This window comes from Schistocerca americana, chromosome 1 (genome assembly GCF_021461395.2).
Source record: "Schistocerca americana isolate TAMUIC-IGC-003095 chromosome 1, iqSchAmer2.1, whole genome shotgun sequence".
Taxonomy (NCBI): domain Eukaryota; kingdom Metazoa; phylum Arthropoda; class Insecta; order Orthoptera; family Acrididae; genus Schistocerca; species Schistocerca americana.
The window spans coordinates 357,063,596-357,087,843 of NC_060119.1; the positions used below are offsets into that span (position 1 = coordinate 357,063,596).

At 35.7% G+C, this 24,248-nt stretch overlaps 1 protein-coding gene across 1 annotated transcript in view; it reads right to left on the reverse strand.

Moving 5' to 3' along the window:
* Positions 1-995: 995 nt before the first annotated feature.
* Positions 996-24,248, reverse strand: part of LOC124599848 (mitochondrial folate transporter/carrier) — a 63,017-nt gene continuing 39,764 nt past the window's right edge. Inside the window, exons 5-6 of the mRNA XM_047136112.1 lie at positions 16,803-16,948; positions 996-3,548 (exon numbers count right to left, since the gene is read on the reverse strand). Coding sequence (XP_046992068.1) covers positions 3,407-3,548; positions 16,803-16,948 — 288 coding nt within the window. The 3' untranslated portion in view covers positions 996-3,406. The remainder of the gene's footprint in view (positions 3,549-16,802; positions 16,949-24,248) is intronic.

Below are 24,248 nucleotides of genomic sequence, written 5' to 3' on the forward strand. Positions count from 1 at the left end.
TAACATTGTACTCTCTTAAGTCATTACACAGAACTAAAAGTGACCAAATACATTTCATTAATCCTCTCTGGAAATTAATAAATGTCCTGATGATCCAAAGCACATTTTTTGGGGTGTTTCCATTTTTTGGGGTGTTTTGCCCAGCCCTTGTATGACCAGGCAATACCTGCCACAGATTTTCACTAACTGTTACCGTATCTTCAGCAATGGTAATATGCATGCTTGATGTCTACAGTTCCAGTACTGCCGTCTAATGTGAACGATTACACATACTTTCCACCTCACCCAATATGAATGTGGGATGCGCTAAATTTGTGTGAATTTGCCAGCTTAAGTGAACATAGAGGTCTCCTAAAAATCAGTGTACATTGTACTTTGCTTCCCTTTGCAATAGAAAAACTTTTCACCTGAAATCCTACAAACCATAATTTGACAAACTGCCTGTTGGCTTCTGTCTTGTATTCTTTGGTCGACATTTGTTTGATGATTTTTCTGACATTTCGGCCAAGCTGGGTAGCATCATAAAAATCGTCAAATGTCTGCCGAAGTAACCGAGACAGAAGCCAACAAGCAATTTGTCCACAAGTGGCCATGAAAGCCTCTACAATTTTAAGCTATTATTTCCTCAAATTTCTTCAGCCAGTTTAAGTGTCCAATTTAACTAGTGAATAAATGCCACAAGGTTGAATAAAGTTAAGTCTGAAAATAAATTACATGCCTCATAAAGGGAGCAGTTGTTTTTATCTACTACGTCTGCACTGCTGTCATCATACTGAATGAAATTCCTGTTTCACCAATGCTGAAAATATTTTAGACCAGAATCTGTGTGGGTTACTATCAAGTTTTACATACCCAATGTTCGCATTCAGTTTGTATAATAGCAGTACATTCTTAAATGATGTATTAGTTTCCTGTGAAGGAATTCACAATATAGAAGTAAACTTGAAAATTTTACACCATGGACAACAGTAAAATTAAATAAATTACACACAAAATTAAATACAACATAATTTATTTGTGGAAACCTTTTGGACATTTGTAGGGTTTACATTTACTACATTAAGCACTACAGTTTAAAAATGATTCCAAAGGACTAGAAAAGTCAGTGAATACAACAATAATATTTAGACAAACAAGTACAAGGAGATGCTGGCAAGTTCTATATCATATCTCATGACAAATTTTACTCAGAAATGTGTTCTTCCCCAAACATTTATAATACTAAAAACCCAATTCTTGCTAAAATTTTAATAGCAAGACTAATTCCAACACAATGAACAAAATTTTGGGTAGACTACTCCCAAGGAATTTCTATAATACACAAAGATACTTTACTCAAAAACAGAACACAATGTGAACAGTTATATAAATGAGATTCCCAATACCAATGTTTCTTAACTACTATTCTATACTAACTGAACTACTGTACATATTACTGTTTGGCTAAAGAATAAATAAAAAAACAAATATCCTGAACCATCACACTCAGTACCTTAAAATTACAATCAGCTAATATTTTAATAACACCCCACTTATATGGTATGTACTACAGTATAACGAAAGTAAGAAATGTTGTACTTATTTGTAAATTAAAGCACAACGTAATCAATTCAGAAGGTGAGGTGGGAGAGAAATTAACAATTTCTATTAAGATTTAAAAAATACTTCAGGTGCTTCTAAGATGCAGGTTTGGGAATCAGATGCAAGGTGTAGAGCTCACCAAGGATTTCTCAAGTGTCAAATTCTCAGTGCAGCTGATCAGTAGCGTTGAGACTGCACTCGCAGCACGACATTAACATGTCACTATAAGCCAAGGGCAATGTCAACCTAACTCAGTATAATCTGGGTTTATTACCATTGCCCATTTCCAGTTTTGGCACTTTGATTTACTGATTTTGCTGTATGAGCTTCACGACTGGGTATAACATGTTGGATAATATTGGTAAATTTTACAATTTCAATCCACCCCCTACTGACTTGACTTTTATCCATGCTGGCTTTGACAGTCATTGCATTCAGATCTCCTCAAAAGTCAGTGAGTATAAAAGGAGTTTTGATACCATTTAAATTCAGTAATTTCAACTCTGCAATAGCTATAAAAAAAACAAATTTGTTACATTGGCAACACTTCATAAAGGGTTTAGACAACTGTTGAAATATTTGCACTAAACAGCTTTCGAATATAAACAAACAACAGGTATGAATTTTTAAACTTTAACAATGTATTGAGTAATGTGGCCTCTGTACAGAGGCTCATTTCTCTAGTGATGCCAATCAGGGCTCAGGCAAACTATTGAGATATGTATTTTTAGAAGAGAGGTTTAAGAGTTTGATACAATATTAGAAACCATGGTAACCATTTTGCATGGATTCTTACCTAATATTCAAACATTCAGAAGCCAGAATAATAAACAACACAGAATAAATATATATTTCTCATTGATGTAGGTAGACCAATTGAAAGGATGATAAATTTTACTCTTGTCACATTGCATTCAGCTTTCATTTCATATGGACTTCAAAAAGGTATTGTTCTTCAGTATTGACTCAGTTCTGTCGGTATTAGTTTTAATAGTATGAAGAATTTGTGCATCTGAAGCAAACTTTTGAAACCACATTTATCAAACTGCAATTAGTCTCACTGCTAGATTATTTTCTGTGTATTTAATTCACTACGACACCTATGAAATTCCTGCCAAATGTCAAGGTTTTCTCCACTAAAATTGTTGTTCATGAAACTTTTAGCACCTACAGCCTTAACTCTCTTGCAGGATCTAATCAAGGAAATACACATGCACTGGCATCACGACATATAAACTGCCTTACACACGACATTATCATGATATAGTCAGATACGCATTATGACATTATCGTGATAAAATCAGACTACACAGATTGTTTCTTATTTAAGTACTTGACAGCATCCCCTCTTAACAGTTCATCATTACAGGAATCATGTCATTATTGTTTAATCAGAGAGATAAAATCTAAGTAATTCTCAGGCAGAATCTGGATTTTAAAAAACAATGTTAGTAGTATTAATTACCTGAAACTAAATGACAAGAATGACATTTTGAAATTACAAAATTTTATTACTGTATTTGATCTCTGTGAAACAAATTCACACTGATCTCAACATATTACAATATACACAATCACAGCCATAGCAATATTAATCCATATTATTAAAAACTCACATTACTAGATTTTATTAATGTGTCCTATCAATCAAATTTACATTCTCAGTAGCCACTAAACTGCTTATTCATAGGATCTTTTCGTAAATTAAAGTGAACATTTTAAATGCTCCGTGGAACAACTTTTAAAGCTTAACAATATCATAGTTTGTAGATTTCACTGCAAGGAATGTTGGTAACTCTTCTGGGTCATTCATTGTCTAATTTTCTTAAAGGCTGGTTGGTTCACGTCTGAAGCTTAGCAAGAAATACGACACATTCTCATATACAACGAAGGTGATCATTGTTGCTGGTGTTACACGAGTCAAGTTAACACTCAACCCTTTGTAAAAACCCCGTACACCCTCATACCTGAAATGGAACCCAGAAAAGATAACTATCAATGTTAAAATATAACAGTATTATCTATTCTGCAGAATAACCCAGAAGACTAACATCATAATGGCCAAATGCATAGATTTCATCACTATGACACAAAATTTTTTAAAATTGTATTTACATTAGCTCAAGTATTATCTCGAAATAATTTAAACACATGCAAAAATTAAAGGATGAACACTCACTAAATCCTACCTGTTGTTACTTATGCCATCCTCTCGATGGCTACAGTATGTTAAAATATCAGATGATAGATTCAGTATTCATCTAACACGTACCACATCATGCCGCACTTGAGCAGCATATGACAAGCTTAGTTTTTTTGGTTCTTCCGATCCCCTATAAAGCGTTGCGCCTGCCCACACACACACACACACACACACACACACACACACACACACAAAAGCTGGATTGGAGGCATCCTCTTGGTTGCTGATAAGATACTGTGTGAATTTCCTGAACACTGGGGGTTCTGCTGTACTTATTTCACATACTTACCAGACACACAGTACAGCTACAGTGTATTTTTTTACTGGACCCAGCTCTGTTTTTTTCAAATGTGACCATAAAATGTAGTCTTTCTACTGTCTCCAAATATTTGCCATTGTTTTATTTTGATTAAGTAAAACCAGTATTTTAACTGAATATTAGGTATTTATGAGGGCCATGAAGTTGTGTATGAAAGTAATAAAAACAATTCACTCTCCTTGACAGCCTTTTTCAGGCAACACATTACACCATTAAGATGAAAAGGACCAAACCACAGAGTACTTCATGCACTTAACTTTAGAATGCTGCATTTGATTATCAACTGACTAAGCCAGCAACAATGTTGGAAACTAAAATCTTTTGTCCCCTCTTACTTCTAAAACTTTCAATATTTTCCATTATAGTGATGTTTATGTCCTTTCACTATGTTTCAGTCATTGTAAAGATGGCAGTGGAGTTCTTTCTGTGTAATTTATTTCTTTTCCAGTCTTTTTACAAACAGTTATGTTTATTCTTCTTTGGTCTGAAATTTTAATCTACCTTCGAAATTTAATGCTTGTTGAAACTATAAAATACACGATTTATTATTGATGAACTACAGTTACTTTCAACACTATCTTTCAGGATGACATTTACCAATTTTCCCTTCTTCCATACTTTTACTCTGTGTTTCCCTCTTCTTTTTGTCTGCAAAGGTAAGGTTTTACACCCAGAAGAGATTCATTTCTTTCTAAACCACGACAGTTAGCAACTAGTACCACAGGCAAGTAAATGTTAACGACATGGTATTATTACATTTTTCATTACTTTTTGATCGAGTGGATTAAACTACTGGAAACTGCATTTCATGGGAAAACTGTGGTAAATCATATTCGTGTGTGTCGAGAACTGTGTATTGTGTACCATCTGAAGTTTCATTATTGGTAACAGTACCGTGAACTAACTAAGCAGTGGGGACTGGTAAAGCAAGAGCAGAATGTACAGTAGGGAAGGCTCAATATAGCACACCACAAAACATACTTCATGATGTTTATGGCACAATTTACAGTTTACTAATAATGCTGAATTACAGTATTGTCAAATAGTACGTGCGCTAGCTGTAGAGTGCAAAAAGTGCATTTGTAAGTGAGGGTTAATGTCAGCGATGTTCTGGAATGCTATGTGCTTACAAACCCCCCCCCCCCCCTCTCTCAACAATTACCAATTTTCTCCGTGTACAAATTCCAGAGACTTAACAGCACAAATCCAGAGAGTTATCTATGAATTTTAAATATAATCACATTATAAACCAATACACTCAAAGCCGGCACTTAATAGCTATGGATATTCTAACTAACACAACTTAATTTTCTTTTTTTAACTATCCAATTACGATCATGAAGTTTAAGTGGGTAAGACAAGTTTATATTAATGCACATCGTTTCAACAAGATTGTTTATATAGTTTTGCAATTTTCAAAATTTACTATACCAACAATGTCGTTATAAAAGTGAACAACTATTACACCATATATGAGTACCCCAAACACTAGCTGTTCCTTTCTTGGTTCACATTTTCAAACCATCCACACTGCTGTTCACTGTTCTGTATGTGTTTCCATTTGTAAAAAAAATTAGAAGATGAACATTGAAGAACTAGCACCTGAGCTATAATTATTTAGAAATAAATATAAATGCAGAAGATTTTCAATTTCATTTGTTTCATGAAAATGCAAACCTTGGATTAAAAATGCCAACTGTGTCACTATTATTCTTGCCTTCTTTCATGGGTACACTATGACCACTGGCACTGATATAATCAAAGCACACTTTCTGAAAGAACAATATGTCAATATGGAAAAACTTTGTTCTGGCCACATCATACACCACATTGTGTGTATCATCAGACAAGACCGCACTATAAAGTCTTGTTACTGGTAATTGCCAGTGAAGTAAATAGTTGCCTGCCTATCATTCTACAGTTAATGGTTTCAAACCCAGATGAGGTCAGCAACTTTATTAAAAAAATATTATGGAAGTAAGATCCTCATTCATTTCCTGATAACCCATGTTCATCATGGCTGAGTACTTCACTCAACAAAATGACAAATGTAAAATGTGTTCATGTTAATAACACACACCATGATTTGTTGTATGGCTGTTTCCTTATGCGTGAAGTCTTTCAAAAACAAGGAAAATAAACAGTACCCTATGCCACAACGAAGCACTGACCATATCAAGGAATGGAGTGCAGCTGCACCATTAGAAATGAAATTACTACACAAATAAAAACAAACCACAAATTATACTTGGTATTAAAGAGCTTGTCAGATCTGCTGCATTATCTGGAAGTAATGCTCTTAAGCAGCTTATATGTGAACTATAGAAAGGAAGGTGCAGCTCATACAATATGTGGAGTGGAATGATCAATTTAATTTTTGTTCCCCAAAGACTATATTCTTTTAGACTACTTAAGTCGTCGTCTTCATGATCACTGCCACCACATACATACATTTCTGAAGCAGCATTTTACACAGTTTTCACCCAAATATCAATTTCTCTAGTATAACCTGTACCTTCACTCCACTTATGAGATGTAAAAATTCTATTTTTGCAAAAAATTTTAGAACACACCAACACCAAAGACAAGATACTGGAAAAATCTTTTCATTTAGAAAAGAGCATTTATTTTCCATCATCAGCACAGTTAGTTTATCTACTGCCAGTATGTTCTCTTATTGTTGTAATGAAAGTACTAGCTGCTTTACATAACATACAGCATATTATGGACTTTTCAGAAATAAATATCATATAAAAATGACAATTGTGATATTCTAGGCATCAGTAAGCACTATTTATTACAATGAGGATATTATTCCCTGCATTGTCAAACACAAGAAATAAAAAAATAAAATTTTATTACGGAGAACTTTAACAGCAAATATTCAGATATTACATATATATCACAATTAACAGGAATCAAAGTATGTTCTCCAAAACAATATTTCTAAAGAAATAAAATGATATACTTCTATTTTAAGTACATAGTATTTTAGAACCAAAAAGTATTGCTTTTGAATGTTATATGTACAGATCCAGCTTGTTAAATTAACAAATCAAACTTACAATTCATGGACACATCACTAAACAATATTCTGCACATGAGATTCTCCAAATAAAACAAAAATATTCGCCTTTATTCAATCCACGAGAGATTTTACTAGGAAATGTGCAGCTCGGTGAGGAATAGAAGCTACTCCCCCTCCCCTAACACACACACACACACACACACACACACACACACACACACACACACACACACACACACACACACACCTTTTTTAGAAATGCACTGAGAGATCCATTTAAAATAACTGATGAAATTACTTCAAACTATATACAAACCTTGAACCTGCAAGGTTTTTATTTACAAACAAAATAATTTTTTCCAGATTCATAAATATTAACAAAGAAGTGGTATTTGACAACTAAGCAGCAAAAGAAATTAATACCAAGCTAGGAATGGTTCAATACTATATAGTTACAACACGATGTGAAGGCAGAACTCATTATAAACATGCATTAAATAATTTTACTGGCTTTAGTTTTATAAATATGCACCATCCCCATACCTCCAAGCAACATTCACAGAAAACATATGCAGCTCTGTAGAGAAATGTGTGTTATGTGACTTATCACAATGTCACTATGAAGACAAGGTCTGATGAATTATTACCTACTGAAATTTCAGTCCCACTGCTAATGAAAACAGATCAGGGATTTACTTGCTCATAGTTCATGTACACTGTTATTAGATTACAATAAATTAATACATAATGCTAAAAATGAGAAACATTAAGTATATAATTACAGATGTGCTTCCTGTACAAAGGAACTCAAGTCACAACAAAATTTAAAAAGTGCAAGTTTCTGATGCTATAAACACAATTTGCATGACTATATAATGGGCCAGTTTATCTGTTGGCAGACTCAAGGGTTCCACCCTGTGACAAATAATCATAACTGAACTACACATTCTGATCATAATGCAAAACTTTACTTCATTATTATGAAACAATATAAAGTCATCTCTGAATTATGAAACCCGTACATTAGAGCGTATGTTGTTCCAATTAAATACCTTAATGCAGTTATTACGAGCACAATGCAAGTGTAACAAAAATTCCTTCCTTTCGTGTGTTACCAGTAAGCATCCATATCAATTCAAACATCAGGAGAGATTTAACATCTGAAAAATCCAGACTCAAAAAAAATTGCTCAATACTTGTCCTGGGAACAAATGTTCCACCTCTTTTTAGGGTGATAAAAATAAGGACAAGGCAAATGGAAGCAGGCAGGCATGGGGGTTACTTATGAAGTCTTCCAGAATCCAGATGTCATGATTTGCATAAACATTGATTGGACTGTGTGCATTTTATTGATCAACATCAACAACATCTTATGCACAGTTTTCATCTTCCATGAGAAACATCAAAATTACACACATTTGAGTGTATTCATTTGAAGTTTTTCAGTTATGATAATTACATAAAATTTTGCTCCCTATACCTCTAACAATAACAGAAATAGTTAAAACTGAGGTTCTACAGTGATGATCAGATCAATAACCAATTGATATTCAATTTTACTTTTGACAGTATACATCTTTAAGGGTAACACACTGACTTTGTTCAATAGTCTCAAATTTTAAATTCTACAAATGATTTTCATGTTTTGTATTTATCACATTTAGCTTTAATCCCACTGTATGAAACATTTGCAGCAAGCTCCCAATTATCCAGTTTGCTGATTACCAATACATAGCTGGGGATTTTTGGAGTGGAAAGAAAGGCTTGTTTCATTAGAACAAATATTTTGATGATGTGACTTTTGTTATGCACCTCAAGGCACAGAAATGCCTTTCTTTACCTGGTAGAAGAACACACAGGGCAAAGTTCATTTTACTACACCATTATCTGATTCTCCTTGAAATGAGAGCCACTGCCAGAAAAAAGTTCATGAAAAACAGAAATGAAAAACTGTGCAATTATTTCCCAGAAGTGAACAGAAAGCAATTGGTACAAAATACACTGTTTTAAGTGTAATTTTGCAAAAAAAAAAAAAAAAAAAAAATCCTTCAGTTTCCAGTGAACATCATTTAAATAAAACAGTGGGTTTTCAAATAAATATGTCATGTTTTGCAAATATAATAAATAGCAGCTCCCAGCAAAATAATATATTTTGGATTATCCAATTTTTTGTTTATCTGTGCAGTGTTGCATTCTTGCTAACCAGGGTAATTGAGGGCGTGCTATAGTTTTCAGTTGACGAAAAGTTCGAAACTGCACTGTAAATAATGTTAATTTTATTACTCCGATTCCTAGCACTATAGGAATGATGTGGATGACCAGATTTTGTAATTAAGAACTTCTATTGCAAATGAAGACAAACAATTAACTGTACATAACAAAAACCTTAGTCTTACCAAGAATATAGCAGAGGAAGGAATTTTATGCAACATACCTATGAAAAATTGTACACATGAAAAATATCCAATGTATTATTACAACAATACAGAATACAAACTTCTCATTTTTATTGTACTTTTAACAGTCTCTTAACAGATTGTTCAACACAAAAACTAAGAAAAAGAACGTAATAATATTATCATGCAACAAAATAAGCTTGCAACCCTATTACAATTAAGTAGGGTGACTTGACTTACTTTATTTAAACATATTTTGAATTTTTTTCCTGTTTTCTTTTTATATAGAGAGATATTTCTTTTTACTTCAATGTATCAGCAAAGCCACAAAAACAAAGTCGCAGCAGTGATATCAAGATCACCGACATCTACCTGCAGAAGTACTTTCAGCTCTTAAAATTTACTTTAACTCAAATTTTAATGTGCACAAATTTACAAGGTAACTACAGCATCAAAGTGTCATGCAATGAATAAAGTTATAATTTAATTAATGCGGTAGTTAACATGAGAAGCTGGTGTTGATTCAAAAAGTGATTACAAACATAATCAATGCATTAGTTTAAAGTATACATTTCTCAATATTCTGAATATCTAAGGCAACAGTACGATCACAATTTTTCCTTCTCACATCTGCAATGTACCTTGTGTGTTATATAATTACTTGTAATCAAGATTCACTTAGAAGAGTCTTATCATACACCATCTTAGTTGCTGGAAAAATGATTACTTTACAATAATGAAGATGTACCAAAAATCTTGTGTTATTGACGGTTACTGGCAGCAAATGCAACAGATTACTTATAGTGGCACAGTTTTGTATCGACAAACTGACAAGAATTACAAAATTTGCGACAAATTACATCCCTGATGGATCCACATATACATACTACTACATAATACACTGTCACTTAATACACTGACTGTTGTAATAATCTCAGACTGTACTCTGTTGATGTGAGAAATTAAGTAGTTTTTATAGTATGTGGGATATCATAAAAAGTAGAATACTAACAAAATGATAATCTACAATATTTTAATTATTCCATCCTGGACTTTTTATTGTTTGAAAACACAATCAGTCCCAATTGTGTTTGAAGATATTTTCTTCTATCTGTTCATATATCCCCAATTTAGATCAATGCAATTCTACTGTTGTAGGTAACAATAATGAAGCACCTGTACAAGTTCAGTTTATGCTTATTCAGAAACACTAGACAGTAGAAACATAAATTGGTAATAGTGTAACAGAAAATTGTTGAGTCTAAGCTGACTGAACTCTTAGTACAATCGGCCACTCAGGATAGCTGGGCAGCAGCCTTCCTACGTATTGTCATAATGGTCTTAAACTTAAATGCATAGGGAACTAGTGTCTTGCTTTCATTTAACAGCAATAAGAAAAGTACACACACACACACACACACACACACACACACACACACACACACTCTTCTGCCTAACACAATAGGTCTTTGATGGTAGTGTTCCATGGAACTAGGGGCAATTACTTCTAAGATGGAGGAATTTGACTATCACCTTTACATATCTGTATAAGAAGAAATACCTGAAGAATAAAACAAGTACAGTTCATTAAACAAAGCTACTGTATTTTGCAAAGTATGGAAAATACGAGGAGCAGTATAAAATCATTTTTGCATCCATCTTCTGTTAGTTCCACAGTTAATGCTGCTCCACAACTTTTATTTGACAAAGTATATTTAAATGTACACACTACTACAGAGTGGAAAAATTCATTATGGTGTGACAGGAATAGTTGTCTTTTACTTAACAGAAGACATACAGGAAAGGGTATCATCAGAAAATACAAACATGAAACTAGTTCACAGACATTTTGCATCAAGCAACAATTGAAGCTTTGTTTTTATGTTACACATGTCACATACAAATAAAACCAGTATAAAAATATGATGGGATTACACAATGTTGATACTGGAAGTATCTGTTTACTTCACCACTTCTGTCACAGCCTATTTGCCCGAACAACCACACAAACCGCTGTCCCCTAAGGTGTAGTTTGTAAGAAACTTAACAAAATAGCAAAATATGTGTTGCATCAGTAAAAGTGATAACTACTTATTTCCCTTTTTTTTACAAAACAACAATATCTTGATATACAGGCAGGCATTCACTTCATAATGTACAGTCAAGTGATTAACTTCCTGTTCTTAGTTAAATATTTTATAATCACTCCGGGCTTCATTAGCAATTTGAATAATCAATATTCCATACACCACAAGGTAAGATCACTGACATGTGTAGTAGCTCATGTGTGTTATCCAAGAAAAAAAAGGAAGAAATTAATAATTAACAATTCCTCTTCTTGTAGCTAATGTTCTCAGGAGTGCTTCAGTCAGCAAATCTGCACTCTGACAAAGTAGAAGTCTAATTGACTTTTCTTACTGAAGCCGAGTTATTACTTAAGGTTAAGAAATCTTTAATAATTTAACTGACCCAAAAGAACACATTTTCAGAATTATCAAATCACTTCATTCATAAAAGTAAAAATTTCCCCATTTTGGCTAGCTACCGTATCACTATCACTGCTCTATTATTCAAGCAGCTTCTGTCATGCTCACAAACCTAACTGGATGCCACTTCAGTTTTTTATTAGAACAATTTGTGGTGCTCATGGAGAATTTCACCTGGGACCTATAAATCAGTGAACAAGAACTAATCACTTCACCACAGATAGTTGTTTATTTCAATAACATTACTATATTTATATTTTTAATGTTCTGACAATCTGCAGAACAGCCCTTATTAGGTCTCAATTGGCTTTTCTGCGGACAGGTTTAAGCTTGCAAAAAATGCACCACATATACAGTTCGAATAAAGACATCAACATCACATTAATGGTGATATTAAAGATGTCCAAACTTACTGCTGCAAAAGAGTAGGATCATTTATAATGTACACAGAAATGGGCAGAATACTTACTCCAAGTCATGTGTAACTGTCGTATCTACTTTATAATCAGCAAATAAATCGTTCTTGTAAGTTTTGGGTGTGCATCTGGATCCAGTCAACATTCTGCCATGAAATTTTGGCCCAGACACGTCAGGCCTTCTTCACATGATCAGACAACTACTGAATAGCCCATGTGCATCCAACAGCAAGTACATCGAATCTCACGCATGCGGAACATGCTGGTGTCTTGCGCGGCATGCACCAGGTGACGACCTGTGCGGGACAGCTGAGTTTTAAATTATACCCCTCCTGGTGAAAGCTAGAGATGATCTGATCAGTGATTATCGAATGAACCTATCAATTCTGCTGTGACTGGATAATTTTAAAGTATAGGACTCCAATTTTTATTCAGTTGAAAGATACTGTTGTGGTTTAAAAGGTTATCGGCAAGACTTATTTCCATCAATTCTTTGATAACTGAATCCCAAAAATTGGAAACTGGAGCTAAAATTATTGTTCTATTATATTCCACTGGGTGCCGCATGAAAATGCAATGTTCTGTTACTGATTTTAATATTTGCTGAAGTCAGGTGTATCTTTCGTGTTCTGTACAACACTCCGACAGTTCATCTCACCTGTTCTATTGAGGACACCATTAGACCTCTCTCTCTGTGGGTTCTGCAAATGAACTTCGACAAGAATCTTGCCGAATGCTGTTGAAATGTGTGCCACAACTGAATATCATCTCACCAGTTCAAAGAGCTGCTCCCTCCAGCCTCCAAGAAGATACTAGCATAGCCATACTGCCTGCAGATAGCGGTAATGCCGCAGTTCTTTTGACAAGGGAAGCCTACAACAAGATGTATGGTCAGCAATATGATTCTGCATACCACAAAATCTGAAGTGACCCAATGAGCCATATATCAAGAAAAACTGCTACTCTTCTGAACGATAGTTTTCCACCTAAGCAAGTTATCAGGACGCTGAGACCACACAATGCAGTACCAGCAAGACCATATGGTCTTCCCAAGATTCACAACAATGATGTCCCATACAATTAGAAGTAAGTAATATTGGTGCCCTCGGCCAACTCTACTGCAAAACATCTGGCCCCTCTACTGAAGCTGTATATGGGTAAGTGTTGTCACCCCATATGTAATTTACAGATTCTGTCAATCACCTTAAGACAATTAAGCTTAGCAGCTTGGATTTACTATTTAACTTTGAACTGGTCTCACTTTTTATCAAAGCCTTTAATGGACTCATTACATCTCTTGGTAACTTATCCAGTGCTAGTCTGACGGCCCTGTTTGAACATACACTCTCCTCAATCTACTTCTTATTTAATAAATTCTTTGAACAAACAGATGGCATCATCATGTGGAGCACTTTATCCTCTGTGACGGCTAATCTTTTTATGGAAGACTTCAAGGAGTAAGCACTTTAGTCTACTTTTTTTTAAGCCCACAGTTTTCTGGTGTTATGTACATGATACTTTCGTTGTATGGCCTCATGACGGACAAGAACTAGAGAAATTCTTTAGTCACTTAAACTCATTACATAAGAACATCAATGTTGCAATGGAGATTGAGAAAGATGGGACTTTACACTGTAAGAATGATGGGTCACTGGACCGTTCCGAGAACAGAAAAAAAAAAAAACACACACACACACACACACACACACACACACACACACACACACACACACAGATCTAAAACTCCAGGCATCTAGCTATCAACATCCCATAAAAACTGCCAGTGTTCTTAGTACCATAACAGTCGGGCAAACATAATATCAGATGACGAAAACCAGCATGCAAAACTGCAACACTTTGAGACAGTTTTTAAAAGAGAATGGCTACATTTCACTCTAAATAAGGAAGTCCATGCATATCTATAGTAACAAGAAGCAATACACTGGAGACTGCATTCCTTCCATTTGCCAGAAATTTGTCTTCTAAAATAGGCAGCTTGCTTAGGAAAAATAAAATGAAGATTATCTTCCATCCACTAGTGAAAAGCTTGGCCATGGTTGGATCAGTTTAAGATGACTTAAAACTGGAAAAAGTAAGCATTTACAAAATTCTCTGCGAGTGTGGCACTGTACATATAGGCTAGACAACACGAACTGTCCAGGAACACAAGACATACCATCATCGGCAACTTAAAATCAGCAGTAGCAGAATACTGTTTCCATGGGATACGCAATGGAATACAATAAAACAAAAATTTTAGCTACAGTTTTCAGTTTTTGGGATTTAGTAATCACAGAATTAGTAGCAAAACACCTTGCCAATAATCTTATAAATAATAACAATGGCTTTCAACTGATAAAAATTGGAATCTAATTATTAAAATTATCCAGTCACAGTAGAATCAATGGAGTAATTCAATACTCAATGATTAGATCATCTCTCACTTCCACCACTGAGGGCAGCATACACACAACTCTGCTTCCTGCACATGTCGTCGTGCGACGCATGTGCCAGAAGATGCCAGCACATTTCGCACGAGAGATTCAGCTTAAATACCATGAATACACCATGGCTCTTCAGTAGTTGTCTACTCACTTGAAGATGGCCGGATGGGATTTTGGGCTAAAATATTCTGGCAGAAAGTAGATGGGATTCGTCTGCACATCTCAAAATTATTAGAATAAATACCAGGAAATTTTCAAAAGTTACATCAAACAAATTGATAAATTCAACACTCTCATCAAGTTCAAGTAAGAAATCTAACAACAGATCAAACTTGTTAGTTTTATGCTTTCAAATACTAAATTCTTAGAAGCCATTGAGAAGATACTTTTGAAGATGGATCTGTATTAATAGCATTTCAAGACAGTGTAATAGCACGGCTTTGCTTTGGTTGCCCTTTTCATTCATTCATTCATTCATTCATGTAACATTTTTTCCTTTAACAATAATACTGGAGACCATCTGTCACCAGAAAAAGCACTTCTAATATTTTGATTCACTCTTAAGTTCCATTCATTTGTATCGTGCTATTTTTTATTTCACTTCTGATACTTATGGCCACCCCACTGTGTGTTCACATTCACCTTTAAAAAGATTCTAAATTGAAAAATATCTATTACTGTGGGTCCGTTTTGCATTATGGAATAGCTAATGAAATGCATTGAAACATGAACAGAGCAAAGCAGAATATCCTATACTTTCTCCTTCTTCCGAATTAACTTACAATTAAGAAGCAGTAGGTACACACTACAATAGGTATACAATACAGTACAATGGTAATTTATTTTCCAACTGCCACAAATAGCAAGTACTTTTTACCATCAGAGATACCAGAAAGCTCTCCCCTTACAAACAGAATTATTCTGAGCCTTGAACAGCAAATTTACATTTTGTCATCTATGGAGGGTGTTAAGACAACTTTAACTCTTTATGCAATGTAAGTTAAGGGAGACTACAACTTAATATATTTCTTGTGGCTCTGAACAACAGTCCAATGATATCTAACAACATGAAATCAGTGGTATATCTCAACAAGCAGAAGGAAAACTTTAGTTTACAATCACAAAATAACTTGAGGAACGTGCCATATTTTTGTAATTGCTGGCTTAAATTTACACATTAAACATGTAAAACAATTTCAGTACCATATGCTGTGTGCCAGTTTCAAAATTTTAACTAGGTGCACATTGTCTGATTATTCTCAAAAACTATGCAACTTGGCAATAATTTTCAGTCTTGCTCCCTCGTCTGTAACTTTTCAACGCAATTTTTAAACAGCAGTTACCACTTTTATTACAAAGGCAGAAATATAAAATTGATGTTAGTGTGTCATGGAAAGCTTTGTGTATTGCCCCAGAAGTGGTTATGTCCATCTCTTATTGTAACTGTACGTTAAGAAGAATAAAAGTGGAAAAATATTTCTCAGTTATATTTCATAAAACTTCTAAAGTGGTGAACAGTGCACAATACAATAGGGCATCTCCTATGAAAGTACACACTGCAAAACATATTTATATTGTCAAATACCACTTCAACACAACTTAGGTTTAGACTCCTCTAAATACTTTCTGCAAGACAGAAATGGTCAAGTTTCTGTGGTATTGCAAAAATTTCAATGAATGCATAAATCACATACAATATGAAGTATAAAGGAACATGTTTACCACAGCAGTCCATCATACATCAGATTCATACTTCATAAAGTTAACAGAACAATGGACAAAACAAAAATGTCTTTACAATAAAGTCTTTTAATCATTCAGCTATTTTCAGTAAATTTCTCATAAATTACAAATACCAAACATATATTAGGTGTCACATGTAAGAGATAAGGAATAAGCCCTTTATAAAACCCTCTAGCCCCTTCATACCTCCAAGTGCGGAGGATACAATCCCATGAGCCCTTGTAGTCGTGATGCTGATCCTGCAGCCTTGCACGAATTACTTGGTATGGATATGTTGCAGCAGCTGCTACCAACTTTGAAACTGCAGCAAATGTTAAATATTCACCAGTTCCCTGAAAATGGAGTTTGTAATATAACATCAGATGTAATAAAAAAGAGATTCACTCTGCTACTAAATCTTTACATTTTTAAATATTTTAGGTGAAGATCTGATGCTCTGCAAAAATAACATCACTGAGAAACGATGCTGTAGGGAAAAAAACTTTCGGCTGACAAAATATTTCTTCCATAAAAATCCACAGTGATGCATATATGCTTGCACGAAGTTCCAAAAACATAGAAGAAAATGAACACAATCCTGTGTCTTTGCTGTAACAGTCCTCAGGAACAGCGAAAATAAAATAACTGATACATACACACCACCGAATGCATTGGTCTAGTCCTCCATACTTTTTCTAACACAAAGCTCTAGTTAAAATCTTAATTTTCTTTTACCCTTTCCCAAATACTGAAGTGAGGTGTGTTCAAATGACAGTCAGAATGACTCCACCGGAAGAGCACCACCTGTAACATGCAATTTTCAGGTTTGAATACTGCTGAAGGCCAACGTGTTACCACCCTTCGTACTGGCACCACTGCCATCACTACCACAACATTTTGCACAGCATAGATATGAGCCATAACAATTCAACTCACCTGCACTTCAGTGCAGGACAGCTGCCAGGCAGCAACAATCACACATCACAAGACAGCACTGCCACAGGGCCTGTGCATTCCACCAATAATTTGCACCATCTGGAGACACCGAGCAACCAAACTTCATACAACCCTGGAGTGATGCAGACTATTTCGCTACTGTATTTGCTTCTAGTAACGTTTAGAACTGTGTGTAGAATTACAACACAAGTGGCGACAAGGCTGATTAGACTTTCTACAAGTGTTTCTTGCAGATTTGATGACATCTAGCACTCCTTGGAGATAGTGCTTCCAAGTTTACTGCACCAGCAGTTGGAAAACCAATGGTGTTTGGAATTGCTACAACAGGAACACACAGCTGTGCTGGACAAGGAGTTGACTGGATTCGTGGCAAAGCCACAGTAACTACTGGCCTATCTGCTTCCTTCCCCTGCCTATGATGAAACTACAGAGGACTGGGAGGCAAAAGAGGCACTTATGGCAACACCTCAGCATCTAGAAAGTAATTGGTAGCACTACCATTAAGGCCCTTTTTCTCTGTTGGATTCCATCCCCATGCATTACTTGTTAGAAAGTTGACCCCCTTCAGGAACCCTTTCTCTCTCTCTAAAATACTCTTCTCAGGTTTGCTGCCAGATCATATGTGCAAATCCCACAATATTTCATCACTACAACTGTTTGATATCTTCAGGTGGGGGTAGCTGCTGCTGTCACTGCTGCAAGACAATTGATAATCACAGGGCTGGGTCCAAATTTATCAGCCCAGGAGCAGGCAATACACACAGGAAGATATTCGCAGTTTGGGGAAAGCACCACTCATAGTACCCCCTGCCAGGAGCTGCAGAAAGGCCTTCTGTATGTGCACTGGGCAACGACTATGCTGTTGGACACTCCTGCAGTTAAAGGTACACTTACATGTCAGTAACGTGTCGTGTCGGGTCATTTTGGTTTTAATTTAATGGCAGCCAAGTGTTGGATTCCATGCAGCACTTAATAAAATCCCTGTTAAAACTGTCTGCCATACAGAAATATATGCCCTCCTCAAACACAATCCCAGGAAGATGCCACTGAAAATGAAACTTTGGTCTTCTCATAAAATATGCAATGCCCTGTGTCCAGACAATGCTCTGTTACCAGTTGCCCCAGATGTGTGTGGCAATGGTGTTCAGCACAATGTTTCTGCACTGTTCAGCATGCCTCCAATATAAGAGTTCCCACATTGGCATGGGATCTTATATATGCCACATTTCCTAATGTGAAGATAGTCTTTGAACATACAACAAATTATTAAATTTTCCAGGTCACCAAAAAAACATGTGATGTCATGTCTCTTCAGAACCCTTTCCTCTCGTTTGACAAAATGTGTCACTTATTGCCCCTCACATATGCATGTTATTTCTTTGAGGGTGGAGTTCGATCAGTGCACGAACAATGTCATCAATCTTACTGCGCTTTGCCTGCAGAAGTGCAGGGTCTCAGTCTGAACTGCTGCTTTGCTACCTCTCAACATAAGGAGTCTTAACACATACTCTGGTCCAGGATGAAGTTAGGTCAGCCCCTGCTGAGGATGGTCAACAGGTGCTACCGTTGGAAAATTCCTACTAAGATGAGACATTTTCTGTATCACAAATGGAAGTTTCTCAAGTGGTTGGATTCCTTGGTGGATGTGGCCACTTTCAACTTTAACAACAGCAGGCACTCTTATTTGGGTGCTACTCCAAGATGAAAATCACAGCAATATGGTCCACTTGTACCACAAACACATCCACAGTGAGCTGTTTCCCGTAAGCACTTAAATCATGTCCTGCTTGTTTAGTCCAACATGACTGGCCAGACTGCCCCCAATGCCAGGAAAAAAACATTGCAGCAATGTCAATTTATTGTCTGCTCGTGACACACCCTGAGCCCTCAACCAATGGGCATTAATGTCTCAGTCCTGTGTGTTACAACCTTGCAGTGGTTTCTAACAAGTTGTTCATCAATGTGTGCATCAATGGGAAGCTGTTCTAGTCAAGCTGATATGGGTGCTGCAGCAGCTTATGAATTCTCATATGTATCTGTTCTGTGCTCCACCATTGCCTCTACCTGTATGTAGTCTTGTTACCTACAGACAACAGATACCTGTTCCCTAATAACTAACAGCTGACATGGCATATATGGCAGTGGTCCTTCCACAGAAAATGTGTTTCGCCTTAATGCTTTCACAGCATTTAGATTCACATTTACTAATGTGGTTAACCTGATTTCCGACCATGTGCCGCACTAGGAACGCTATGAACTTTGCAAGAAGAGTTCAGACTTTTTTTGCAGGAGCTAGGCAGGGCTAAGAGCTTTACCACATACTCTGACAGAGAACACCTCTTCTCTGGGTGTGGCCAGTGCCACTGTCACTTTGTGATCCAGTTACCGTATTTACTCGAATCTAAACTGCACTTTTTTCCGGTTTTTGTAATCCAAAAAACCACCTGTGGCTTAGAATCGGGTGCAAAGTAAGCGAAAGTTCTGAAAAATGTTGGTAGGTGCCGCCACAACTAACTTCTGCCGTCTAATATATGTAGCGCTACAAAGGAATGTTCTGCTGGCACAATGATAAATACTGGTACCAAAACCTCTGCATCAGTAAATAAATTTTTTAAAAAAAGGTGGAAGACGAGCTTTTTTTCTCCGCCCCGAGTTTCGACCACTACATTGTCATACATTATCCAACGAAGTAAATACAAATTCCGTATTTTTCATCTTCGAATGTAGCAGCATTTCAATGTACTACGAAAATCCAACTGGAAAGACTGTTTGGGATGTTTGTCAATATGGCCAACTCTACGTTCTGAATTTTTTCCTACCTGTGAGAAGAGATGGTTGCTAATAGGAACTTTTTGAATTGTGAATCACACGCAGTATTCTCTTCACCATAAGAATAATACGAATATAAACATTTTGCCATGTATTCTATCATATTTTCTGCTATCTCATTTAAATCCTGCGTGCCTAATAAACTACGAAACTAGAGTGAGACAATAGCAAACGCGGAAGAATATATATATCATGTCATGTTTATATCCGTATTATTCTTATGCCTAATAGTGATACAGTCAGAAATGAAGCACGGCAACTGACTAGATTTTTAAATCTAAGATCACTAATTTCTGTGCAGAATGTAATGTACTAAAGAGGCGTCTGCAAGGATTTTCAAACGAGAAAAATTTTCGCTAAACTCTCGTTCAGAACATCTTCTATCATGCACAGTCTATTATTTAGTTCCTGTTGATCATTATCAAAGAAAGCAGCAGTGTAAGTAATAACAAATAGCAGTCTCTTGCCATTGTTTAGCTAATGAGACGATTTCTCTATTTTTTATTGTAAGCAGCGGTAGCGCGCACAAAAGCAAGGCATGCCGCAAGCGGCGACAGGCAGTAAACATTCATTATCAGAATGTGACAAACAATGCATGACACAGTACAATAATGCATTTTCAGCTTAGAGTGACGTAAACACCTACAACAAAAAGAACGGCACTTATCAGATCAAAGAAAAATAAGCAATCAATTCAAACCAGAAGAAGCATGTGAAAAAGGACTGGTACCCATATAAATACGGACGGAGCGCCTGACACATCGCAATGGCTACCTGGTAAAGCTTAACTGCTAAGCTTACAACTCAAACCAAACTACTGTAGCTGTATCGTCATTCAGTCGACCTAAATTTTGTCTCGTATCACAATGGACCAACTTTGTTTCGATTCAGAGGTGCGGCCTAAACTTTTCTCTCCCCTTGAATTTCGAGTCTCAAATTTCAGGTGCAGCTTAGATTCAGGAAATTCTTTTTTTCCTTGATTTCGAGTCTCATTTTTCATGTGCGGCTTAGATTCGAGTAAATATGGTAACCTTCCTATTGTGAATGAGTCTAACTGACCCAGTTTAAAAAATTAACACAAAACTGTGATTAATATTTATACTCTAGCAGGGTCTTAGGTAATCCTTTGATACGTAATACTTTATTTTGTCCTCAAATTTAATTTCAAAATCTAAAATAATTTGGAGACAATTTTGACACACATTTATTGTGAATAGGTGGTTTAGACCCAGTCAGAAATTGTCACTTTAATTCTAACAAAGTTTTCGTTGAAAAAATGTGATTGTCGTATGGTCTACAATGCTTCTGAGGCATTTCATATTGTAAGAATAGGCAAAGTATAAAAACTACATCATTAGTCTGATTTTGTGTGTCAAAATGGCTGTACAATTTTTAAGTGATGATCAATTAGAAAAGCTTTTGAATTAGTTAGATAATGAAATGCTAGATGGTCCTGCCAATGATCCTGATTTTCAAGATTATCTTGGTGGTTCAAGCAGTGGTGATAATTTATTTGGTTGGAAGTGAGGAGAGTGATATGACTGAAGGAGATTGAGCTGGAGTACCACTGTCTAAAGAAACTAATGTTGTTGGGAGATGTATACACATTGCATAACGGTACAGAGTGATCTACAAATACTCCAGCAAGTCGAGAGCCAGGTGAGCATAATAAATATATTTTACTTTATCATCATCATCATCATCATCATCATCATCTTTCCTTTCTCAGACCTTAGGTCTGGTTAAAAATGGAAAGTGACGCAGACCTTGATCAAGCGTGACTTCCTTTTAATTGTACGGTATATGTTACATTGCATTTAGGAACTTTCGGGTAATTGAACATGTATCAATTATATATAAAAACAAAGATGAGGTGACTTACCGAACAAAAGCGCTGGAAGGTCGATAGACACACAAACAAACACAAACATACACACAAAATTCAAGCTTTCGCAACAAACTGTTGCCTCATCAGGAAAGAGGGAAGGAGAGGGGAAGACGAAAGGAAGTGGGTTTTAAAGGAGAGGGTAAGGAGTCATTCCAATCCCGGGAGCGGAAAGACTTACCTTAGGGGGAAAAAAGGACAGGTATACACTCGCACACACGCACATATCCATCCACACATACAGACACAAGCAGACATATTTATCAATATGTCATATGACATATGTATCAATAATTACAGATTTCTGTAGGTGTATATTTAAGTTTGGATGTAGCTGTATTGCGTTGATGTACTGGTGGATATTGTGTGGTATGACTCCTGTAGTTGATAGTATAATTGGTATAATGTCAACTTTATCCTGATGCCACATGTCTGACTTCCTCAGCCAGTTGGATGTATTTTTCAATTTTTTCTCCTGTTTTCTTCTGTATATTTGTTGTATTGGGTATGGATATTTCGATTAGTTGTGTTGATTTCTTCTTTTTATTGGCGAGTATGATGTCAGGTTTGTTATGTGGTGTTGTTTTATCTGTTATAATGGTTCTGTTCCAGTATAATTTGTATTCATCATTCTCCAGTACATTTTGTGGTGCATACTTGTATGTGGGAACGTGTTGTTTTATAAGTTTATGTTGTAAGGCAAGCTGTTGATGTATTATTTTTGCTACATTGTCATGTCTTCTGGGGTATTCTGTATTTGCTAGTATTGTACATCCGCTTGTTATGTGATCTACTGCTTCTATTTGTTGTTTGCAAAGTCTGCATTTATCTGTTGTGGTATTGGGATCTTTAATAATATGCTTGCTGTAATATCTGGTGTTTATTGTTTGATCCTGTATTGCAATCATGAATCCTTCCGCCTCACTGTATATATTGCCTTTTGTTAGCCATGTGTTGGATGCGTCTTGATCGATGTGTGGCTGTGTTAGATGATACGGGTGCTTGCCATGTAGTGTTTTCTTTTTCCAGTTTACTTTCTTCGTATCTGTTGATGTTATGTGATCTAAAGGGTTGTAGAAGTGGTTATGAAATTGCAGAGGTGTAGCTGATGTATTTATATGAGTGATTGCTTTGTGTATTTTGCTAGTTTCTGCTCGTTCTAGAAAGAATTTTCTTAAATTGTCTACCTGTCCATAATATAGGTTTTTTATGTCGATAAATCCCCTTCCTCCTTCCTTTCTGCTTAATGTGAATCTTTCTGTTGCTGAATGTATGTGATATATTCTATATTTGTGGCATTGTGATCGTGTAAGTGTATTGAGTGCTTCTAGGTCTATGTTACTCCATTTCACTATTCCAAATGAGTAGGTCAATATTGGTATAGCATAAGTATTTATAGCTTTTGTCTTGTTTCTTGCTGTCAATTCCGTTTTCAGTATTTTTGTTAGTCTTTGTTTATATTTTTCTTTTAGTTCTTCTTTAATATTTGTTTTATCTATTCCTATTTTTTGTCTGTATCCTAGATATTTATAGGCACCTGTTTTTTCCATCGCTTCTATGCAGTCGCTGCGGTTATCCAATATGTAATCTTCCTGTTTAGTGTGTTTTCCCTTGACTATGCTATTTTTCTTACATTTGTCTGTTCCAAAAGCCATATTTATATCATTGCTGAATACTTCTGTTATCTTTAGTAATTGGTTGAGTTGTCGATTTGCTGCTGCCAGTAGTTTTAGATCATCCATGTATAGCAAATGTGTGATTTTGTGTTTGTATGTTCCAGTAATATTGTATCCATAATTTGTATTGTTTAGCATGTTGGATAGTGGGTTCAGAGCAAGGCAGAACCAGAAAAGACTTAATGAGTCCCCTTGGTATATTCCATGCTTAATCTGTATTGGCTGTGATGTGATATTATTTGAATTTGTTTGGATATTAAGTGTGGTTTTCCAATTTTTCATTACTATGTTTAGGAACTGTATCAA